Source organism: Tiliqua scincoides, chromosome 13, assembly GCF_035046505.1.
Source record: "Tiliqua scincoides isolate rTilSci1 chromosome 13, rTilSci1.hap2, whole genome shotgun sequence".
NCBI classification, from domain to species: Eukaryota; Metazoa; Chordata; class Lepidosauria; order Squamata; family Scincidae; genus Tiliqua; species Tiliqua scincoides.
In genome coordinates, this window is record NC_089833.1 from 11,968,017 (window position 1) to 11,977,907 (window position 9,891).

At 49.1% G+C, this 9,891-nt stretch overlaps 1 protein-coding gene across 1 annotated transcript; it reads right to left on the reverse strand.

Annotated features, from left to right (window-relative positions):
• Positions 1-3,748: 3,748 nt before the first annotated feature.
• On the reverse strand, positions 3,749-9,603 carry LOC136663560 (adenylate cyclase type 9-like). Its single transcript, XM_066640327.1, has 3 exons — positions 9,399-9,603; positions 6,870-7,029; positions 3,749-4,063 (listed from the first exon to the last, which is right to left on the reverse strand). Exons 1-3 carry the CDS (start codon positions 9,485-9,487, stop codon positions 3,911-3,913), a joined length of 402 nt encoding a protein of 133 aa, XP_066496424.1. The 5' UTR covers positions 9,488-9,603; the 3' UTR covers positions 3,749-3,910.
• Positions 9,604-9,891: the final 288 nt, after the last annotated feature.

Below are 9,891 nucleotides of genomic sequence, written 5' to 3' on the forward strand. Positions count from 1 at the left end.
ACCTGCACACTCGGGAGATTAAGCAAAGGTCAACCAGAAGCAGGATTGTCCTGCTTCCTGTTCATGTTCCGACTGTGCCCCCCTAGCTGCCTGCCTGCCTGCCTGCCTGTTCATGGCCCTGAAGCCTTTTTCTTGTCTTGGACTCTGCTGGGCATTCTGAGTCCTGCCACTGAGAAAAAAACACACACAGTAAAAACAAAATATGCAACCAAACACTGCAAGGGGCAGGCTTCTGGGCTTGGGGGTTTTCGCTGGCTCTACTGAGGGAAAGACTTTGCTGAGACACACACTTGGACGGGCTTTTGGAATTCAGCAAACACAATCAACACGCACACACGCTTGCACGCGCGCACGCACGCACACACACACACACACACACACACACACACAGAGGATTATGGAGGGGAAAAGAAAAGGGAGAAATAGTCCCAACTCATTTATTAAGTTCTCTCTTAGGTCAGACCCAATGCAGAGAAGCCAGTTCCATCCAAAAGCTCACTCCTGTTGGAAGCCAAGAGTAGAAGACCCGAGGCGAGGACAGGCTATGCTTTCACTGCAGGAACAGTCTAGTCCAGCTGGCGCCGGATCCTACGCAGCAATGGGGCTTACCCGGCAAACGCCGAGTCACACACCCTAGAACACACCATGGCACTTGAGAACAATCATGGTACTCAGGTTGGGAGCCTGTCTGTTGCTTGGCACCATCGCTGAACTGCTTGATCCTCCCTCCCCCAGCCTGCACATCTGCCATCTTCCCCATCCCCCTGCCTCAGGCAGTCTCCTCTTGCTTGCTCTTCATGTCAGTTGCAGAAGGCAGGGGACACGTGCATTTGTCTGTTTACATACAAAAAGCTTAACATTATATATATAATAATATATTCCCCCCCCCCCCCAGCTGCAATAGCCAAAACAGAAACATAAAAGTAGTGTTGGTGAGAAACACAAATGATATAACCACGGCTGGCTTGTCCTTTGTATGTGTTCAGATTCCCACCCTGTGGCTTGACTTTGTGCCTCTGTACCTAAGACAGGGAGTCCAGCAGAGTCTACCAGAAGGCACTTGATGTCTCCTCTCAGCTGAAAGACTGCTGCCAAGGGGAGCTGGGAGTGTGGGGGGGGGGGGAGGGAGCAAAAGCCCCACATGGCTGTGATCCACTCAGAGACTCTGTTGCCAGGAGAATTGGCTGCAACATGGCCAGGCCGTTTCCTGCCCCTCCCTCAGCAGGAGCGTCCGTCTTCCTGTAGGCAGCTCTTACCAGGCTTCTCTCCAGGCCATCATACGCTCCTAGAGTTGTTCAGCTTGGTCAGCTCATTGGCATCCTCAGACCTCTCTTCCTCACAGTCATTTTTCTCCCCAGCCTTGCCAAACTGGCGCCGCTCCTCTGACCTGGCCGGCTCCTTTGACAGTGTCTGGAAACATGGCAGCCCATCCTTCAGATCCCTCTTGCAGATGTCCTTGTATCGCAGCTGTGGTCTACCTGCAGGGCGCTTTCCTTGCACGAGTTCTCCATAGAGGAGATCCTTTGGGATCCGGCCATCATCCATTCTCACGACATGACCAAGCCAACGCAGGCGTCTCTGTTTCAGCAGTGAATACATGCTAGGGATTCCAGCACGTTCCAGGACTGTGTTGTTTGGAACTTTGTCCTGCCAGGTGATGCCGAGGATGCGTCGGAGGCAGCGCATGTGGAAAGCGCTCAGTTTCCTCTCCTGTTGTGAGCGAAGAGTCCATGACTCGCTGCAGTACAGAAGTGTACTCAGGACGCAAGCTCTGTAGACCTGGATCTTGGTATGTTCCGTCAGCTTCTTGTTGGACCAGACTCTCTTTGTGAGTCTGGAAAACGTGGTAGCTGCTTTACCGATGCGCTTGTTTAGCTCGGTATCGAGAGAGAGAGTGTCGGAGATCGTTGAGCCAAGGTACACAAAGTCATGGACAACCTCCAGTTCATGCTCAGAGATTGTAATGCAGGAAGGTGAGTTCACATCCTGAACCATGACCTGTGTTTTCTTCAGGCTGATTGTCAGTCCAAAATCTTGGCAGGCCTTGCTAAAACGATCCATGAGCTGCTGCAGATCTTTGGCAGAGTGGGTAGTGACAGCTGCATCGTTGGCAAAGAGGAAGTCACGCAGACATTTCAGCTGGATTTTGGATTTTGCTCTCAGTCTGGAGAGGTTGAAGAGCTTTCCGTCTGATCTGGTCCGGAGATAGATGCCTTCTGTTGCAGTTCCAAAGGCCTGCTTCAGCAGGACAGCGAAGAAAATCCCAAACAAGGTTGGTGCAAGAACACAGCCCTGCTTCACTCCGCTTCGGATGTCAAAAGGGTCAAAAGCAGACTTATTTAGTGCTTTTCTAAAAAGCCAGCTGTGTCCACTCCAATTCTGAACACAGCTGGGGTCAGGACAGCCATAAGTGCCTTTACATTACAACCCAGGCCAGCCAATCCCCACTCTACACAACCAGGTTTGGCTCACAACAGGAAGAACCTGTGGTTTCTGAAACGGATTCTGCAAGGACGGTTGAGTGCCTGACCACAAAGAGGGCAACTGCAGCTTCATAGTGGACTCACCACCCAAATTATGCAAGTGTGCATGCATCCACACAAGTCCCCTTTGGACATATAGGGCTCTTTGTCCAAAAAATGCTACGGCTTGAATAATCCTCAAAATGTTTTTTAAAAGGCATGCTGTGGCACTCCATTAAGGCCCCTGACAAATTGGAAGTAACAAGACACATCAGGAAATGGTATTTGTGTTTACCTGAAATTCTGAAGAGAACCAAAGTTGGGAACTCTGGTGAAGCTGAAACAGAAACACAAAGATACCCGTATAGGACATTTTCCATAGCAGTAACTGCTGCCATTACTTGACGAACTAAACATGAGAAAAAAGGACTAATGGACCCCCAATCACCATATCAGGAAATCCTTTCGGTCTTGACAGCCATGAGCCTCATGCTCTTTGCTGCCTCGGAGTCCGTTTGTACAACACCTTTCCTACACAACACAGGAAACGATGGTCCCCAGGGAAAAAGACGGTCAAGAGCATCTGTAACATGCACAAACTGCCTGCCCTGCAGGGATTAGAATACTCCTTGTAAGAACTGGGCATGATTTCCCTCTGTATGCTCTCTAACTTCACACAGCACTCTGATGATTCATGAGGACACCAAAACCTCAGATCCAGGGAAGGTCTGTCTGCAGTTAGAAATCTCACTTGGCTGCAAGCATCATGCCACAGGGCCTCTCAGGCAGAAACCTCACTTTTCTCCATAGTCTTGGTGAATGTCACCTTTCAACTAATGGTGGTGAGGAGGAAAAAAAGCAAATGCTTAAGTCTTGTGGTTGCAAAGGAGATCTGAGAACACTGCCAGCTGATGTAAGTCTGTAAGTAGCAGGCTACCTGGCCCAGTAATAACTAGAGATTTCAGGAAGGCCAATATACGTTCATGCTTACTTAGTGTTCTGAGCGGAATCAAGGTAAGATTTCTGTAAGAAGCTGAAACAGAAACCAGAACAGAGAATCCATTAACAAAAGCACCAAACAAAATCAGAGTAGCATCTTAGGACTTCAGAAGTCATTTCAAACTGGAAAAGGTGAATTCCCCATGGTTGCCACCCTCCAAACCCAATTTGCTGGCCCTCTTCCCCAGGGTCTGAAGACATTCCAGGACAAGATTTCAAGGACAACACCTGCTGATTCAGGTGGTGGGTCCTCAACTGAACCACAACAGCTGGAGAATCTGCTTCCAGGTAGAATAGAGATGGGTCAGAAACAGTACTATTTTGCCCGATCTGGTTAAGGATGCTGTCCAGGACAACTCCTCCAGCCAAAGGAGGGCACTTTCCCAAACTTGGAGCAACAAGCAGTCACTGGTTGTACCACACTCAAGTCAAGCAACATTCTGTGAGGCTCACCTGTCAGGGCAGAGTGGCACATAGAGCAAGATAAGCAGGACCCCTCCTACAAGAGTCGCCAGAGATGATCTCATCCAAGAGCTGAGTTGGCAGAAGTTACAGTACTGGACAATGGTGATCAGGATTGCAGAACACATGAACATCGTATACTGCCACACAGAAAGACAGCAGTCAGTTGTCTGAAACACCATTATCAACCATTAATATGGAGAAAACTACCTCAGAAACATTTGCATATTACTAGCTTTCAGTTCATCCCAAGGTCAACACAATAGTCAAGACTCAATAAGCAAGAGGGCCTCCCAAAAGCATCACTACTACCTCTCCTCCATCTCCTGCCATAGAATTCCATACCCCCAAGTTTTTACATGTCATAAATACTGTATATGAAACAAGGGAAGTGCCAAGTTATGTGATGTATCTCAATTCCTCAAAAAGAAATTTAGTACAGTAGTACCACTGCATTTATTTCAATTTTTCAAAATATCCAGGAGGAAAATATATTGGTCTGCCCAAGAGAGAACCCATATTTCCAGGAGTTCCCCACCTATACAAACAGACACTTACAAGCTGGCAAACAGAAGGGCAGAGACAGTAGTTGGGGGCTTTTGCCAAGTCCCTTGGAAGCTAGTAATGGCTGCACCCAGCTCTGCATTGTGATCCAAGTAGACAAAGAGGCAGCCAACACAGAATTCTGCCCCCCACTAACTAGACAAGTTTATTAGGGCACCATCAAACTACAGCTTCTCAGAGACCTGTTTTTGCAGACGCTGGAGCAGAGTGCAAAAATAAGATCTTGGAAGTGTGTCGGGCTATCTTTTGTCACTTTAAGGCAGAGTGGGTGTGGAGTGTTTCAGTAAGAAAGGCTTAATATTCCCCCAGTGGCTGCCACAGGAAATCCATGCCTGAACCACCCCCAATTTTTTAAATGCTTTTTGCACTAATCCTAGTGCAAGGAGAAAGGGAGCAACAGACATATTTGTGCTGTAGCAGGATGTCAACACTGCAGCCAGACTGGGACCCTCAGATTCACAAACAGGCTCACAGCATTGGCAACAGGCTTCAGCTCTCTTTCAATGTCTGTGTGGCCACAGCATCATCAATGCACTGAACACTGCTCCACTGCTTATTCGGAAAGAAAGCATTGCTGTTGCCCAAGATGGGAGGAAGCCAGGTTTGGATGCAGAGTGCTTTATGTCTCTGCTCCGTCTCCCCACCACCTCCTGCTTGCTGCTACTGGGAAACATCCAGCAGTCGGATGACAAATCCATTCCGAGGTGCTAAAAAAGTTTAGGATAACTGAGGCTAGGACGAGAAAGCCCCATTCAAAGACGGTTCTTCATATTGATCCTCTGTGGGGAGAGCAAACTATGAGTTTGGGAACATCCGTGGAAGAGAGGTCCCTCAATAACCACTAGTCATGACCACAATGCATGGCTTCCGGACTCAGTGGCAGCCTGTCTTTGAGGGAGCAATGGCAGGAGAGGACTGGAGAAGATGACAGATCGCTAACAAGACAATCAGAGAAATCACACACCAATCAGTCTAAGCAACACCCAGAAACAGATTATTAAACAAAATGTCTGAGAAAACAATGGGGTAGTGTCTAGCAGTCAGCATGTCTTTGCCAAGGACAGGTCATTCCAGACTAATCTCATCTCCTTTGGTGGAGTCACTAGTCTGGCACAGCATGGGAACAAGGCGGACAGAGCGCACCTGGATTTCAGCAAAGCATTCAGCAAAGTCTCCCATGGATAAAATGACAGCATGCGGGCTGGATGGTCCTACTATTGGGTGGGTTCAAAGCCACCGTTTGAACTACTGTTCTGAGTGCATTGCTGAATGGTTCCACGTCAACTTGGAGTGAGGCATGGAGTGGTGTGCCACAGGGCTCCATCTTGGACACCATGCTGTTCAACATTTTTCAAAATGACTTGAATAAGGAGGTGGAGGGGATGCTGATCACGTGTGCAGATGACACCAATCGGTTGGGGGCAGCCAACACCTTGAAAGAGTGGATGGGATTCATGATTCATAATGATCTGGAATGCTTTTCTTGATAAAAGCAAATGAACTCCAGCGACAGGCCTTGAAAACAAAATGAAGTGCTACAGAGACAAATATGGAGTCCCGCACATAGGAACAAAACAGTCAGAGGCACAAGTGCAGGATGGGGGAAACCTGGCTTGGCAGCAGTGCACAGAAGAAACCCTAGTGTTTTTGTAAACCACCAGCTGAATGCGAGTCAACACCAGAATGCAAGTCCTCAAAAAGCAAGTGCACTGCTGGGCTGAACGCCCAGAGGCCCAGAGTCCAGAGCAGGTGCAGTTCTGGTTCTGCTCTACACTGCACAAGCCAGACCTCGCCTGGAACCCTGTGTCCACTTTTGGGCACCACATCTTAAGAACACCACTGATCAGCTGGAGCGGGATCAGAAGAGGGCAGTTAGGATGCTGAGGGAGCTGGGCACCAAGTCCTAGGAGAAACGAACGCAGTGTGTTCAGGCTGGGGGAAGACTGAGGAAGGATCTGGGGAAGAAGAGGAGGCCTGTGACCCCTGAGGACAGGGCTAGAACCAATGAACTGGAAACTTTCAGCTAGACCTGAGGAAGCATTTCTTAACTGCAAGAGCTGCCTGGCACTGGGGCAGCTGCAGGCCCTTCTGCATCGGAGGTTCTCCTCAGGTCTAGCCGAAATCTCCCCCCCCCGTAGATTTTGACCCCTCCCCCCCCGGTAGCTAGAAGGCCACCTGTAAGGGATGCTGCAGTTGCCTGGATGCTAACATCCCTTCCAACGCTAACGTTCTACAAAAGATGCCTGCCTCTCTCTCTGTCTCCCCCCCACTCATGGACTTCCCACAGGCAACCTACAGGCCAATGTGGGAAACGGGATGCTGGATTGGATGGGCCTCTGGTTCTGCTTGTTAGGTCACAACATCCAGCACAGCAAAACTTACATAGATGTTGGTTTCAAACTCGGAGGTAAAGTGCGAGAAGACTGCAAGAGCAGGAAGGGAGATCAAAATGGCTCCAATTAAGTGTCGCAATAGCCAGCCAGCAATCACCTCCAACAGGCACTTGGTACAGGCCATCACGTCCTCCAGAAAAAACACCATTCTGGAAGCAAACACAACACCACCAACATAGACACATTTTCCCAGAGCAGCCAGTTGTAACCAGAACAGAACAAAACTCCAACATTTCAAGGCTTCCAAACCCACCCCTGCTTTGTGGCTCGTTCCTTGTCTCCACACTGGACAGCCCTTTTACAGTGCCCAGAGAGGTTTCCTCTGCTTGGTGGAAGGAGAGGATCTGGGAGGGTATCTCCTCCTGTCTAAAGGAGATAACCCCCTCAAGGGCAGGTGTTAAATGAGCAAAACAGGTAAGAATCCCCCAGGAGGAGACCACTCCCAGTTTTCTGGATGCACCACAGCTTGAGGCAGAACTGTATAAACCTGAAACTGAAAGAACAGAGCAAGAAACCAAAGGAACCTTATCAACTGATGGTGAGGTAGCAATGACCAAGAGCACTGGTCTCATGGTTGGAGCACAGCTAGCAAGTCACCCCACCTCACAGGCAGAGACACGTCCCTGGACCAGCCTGCATGTCCTCTTTCCAACAAAAGACAGCCGTCACTGTAAGTGCTGATGGTGGTTAAGGAAGACACCCAGAGTGGCATCCGAGTCAGCAGCTCAACAAAAATTATAGGTGGGATATGTCATGACTGCTCTAAAGATGGGAGTCTGCAGAAAGAGGTCTCAGCTGAGACCAACGTATCTGGTTTGTGGTGTCTGGTGAAGGTGCAAACCAATGGCATGTGGCCTCTCTCATTTCTCTGCAGGACTGTGATAGGGTGAACAGGTCTGCAGTTGAGGTGTAAGGGTGGAGAGAAGAATGTCTTGCAGTTTTTTGTTTGTCCTCTGAAGACAGGCAACTCCCTGGTGGGTGTTTATCAATGCTCTCAAGTGAAGAAGACCCCAAGGTGATTGTTTTGGCTTTTTTGGAGCGTTGATGAGAGCTCTATTATCCCTCAAGCACTCTAGAGCAGAGGGGAACAGTTGCTATGGAGGCAATCCCACACATTTAACTCTCCCATGCAAAGATGCTCAGAAGGGCCGTAGAGCAGTGGTTCCCAAACTTTTTAGAGGCTCTAAGGGCTGTTGCCTGATTTATAAATGCCAAGGAATGTGGCTATAATAGTGACTGCGCAGCAGTGCTCTTCTCCCCATAGCAGCAGCTTGTTTAACTTTTGATGCACATCACCTAATCTGCCCTGAGTTTAACAAACCACAAAAAATTGGGCCACGGCCCACTGGTGGGTTGCAGACCCACAGTTTTGGAATTGCTGCTGTAGAACACTGTGCCTGCTCTACATCTTGAAGACTGGATGATGGGGGAGAGAAGAGTGGCATCTCTGACCCTTTGCGGAAGGGTGGTCTGTTGGGAAAAGTATTTGCAATGAGGCTCCGTGGGCTTAAGGTGACAGAAGCCCCATGGGCAACTTGGAGGGAGGGAAAGGAACAGGCAGCAGCTCAATTGCACCCCCTTCTAATCTGCGTGTTACATTTGCTGGAAAGGCTTTGGCGGCTGCTTCATTTGTATGGCTAACCAACTCCCTTGAATAGCCAAAAGCAGGTGTACCAAAGCTGTTTTTCCTCCTCCGGCACTGGGTGTGAACAGCCAATGTGGTGGTGGGCCTTTTTTGGCACTGCCCCACTCTGGATCCATAAGCACCTTCTCTGCCCCCTTTTTTTAAAAGAAGGCAGCCCCTCCCCCACTCCAATAAGATGAGAGAGAAAGCAACTGCCATCAGAAGAGGGGACCAAAGATGAGGGTGCCAGCCACACACACTGTCCAAGTTGGAAGGGAGGCTGTGCAGTCCAGCCCCATTCCACGGAGGCAACTATGACAGCAAGCAGCAAAGGGAGGCTAAAAGGAGAACCGGGTAGCCAAGCAGGCCCTGAAGGTCAGGGGAGTGCTTGCCTCAACAGACAGCAGGACAGGAAACCAAGAAGGGGCACCTACAGTGTTAGTTAATTATCCTGACTCCTAACTCTTGAGCAAGTGGATTACCCATCCTGGATGCCCCCTTCCATCAGTAAGGACCTGCTTTCTCATTTCCATACATGTGATGAGAATGAGCCAAGTCCTTAAACCGGAATTACACCTGAAGGGGTCCTAACAGATTATGCATGGCCCAGAAATACCCAGCAAATCTGAAACATGCCTGGAGAGTCCCATCTTCCCACCAATAAGATGAGGAAAGGAGAAGTCTGCTCGACAGGGATCAAGCAAGGAGGTTTTGAAAAGTTGCAGAGGCTTAGGCAAGTCTGTCTTTAGTCCCTTATTAAGTCTTGCTAAATATACTTGGACTGGATCGACCACTGCTGTGCTGATTACAATTGGAGACAAATCTTGCCTTTCTTGATATCCCTTGAGCATCCCCATAGTGACTGATGAAAGAGCCAGACTTCACTTTGTTTACCTAATGGAGACGAAAAGGGACAGCACCTCCAGCAGAATGGCAATGACTACCACAACCACCGCCGCAGGTGGAGGAGGGGAGGCAGCCATCCAGGGTTTCAGGAAGCAGGCAACAGAGAGAACAAGGAAGACTGTGGTGGACAGGAACACATCCAGGAGTGAACTAAAAGTTGCACTGGCAAAGGTTTTCACTGGTGCGTTTCTTATGACCTGCGTGGGAAAGAGGTGAGAAGGGTCACTGTTAATGCCTGGCCTCACCTGAAATGGCACAGAAGAGAAAGGATTTCACAGGAATTCTGTGGAATTATTACAGCACGGTCACAGTGACAGGGCTTTATAACAGGCTTGTTAAGGATTCCTGAAGTCTGCAAAAAGGGAAATGGCTGCGTAGTTCAGGAGTAATACAGTGAGAAGGAGGCGCCAGGGACTTGGCAGAGCCAGCTGCTACCCTTTCTGATCAGATTAAGGGTTTGCATACACAAAATCAAACATCC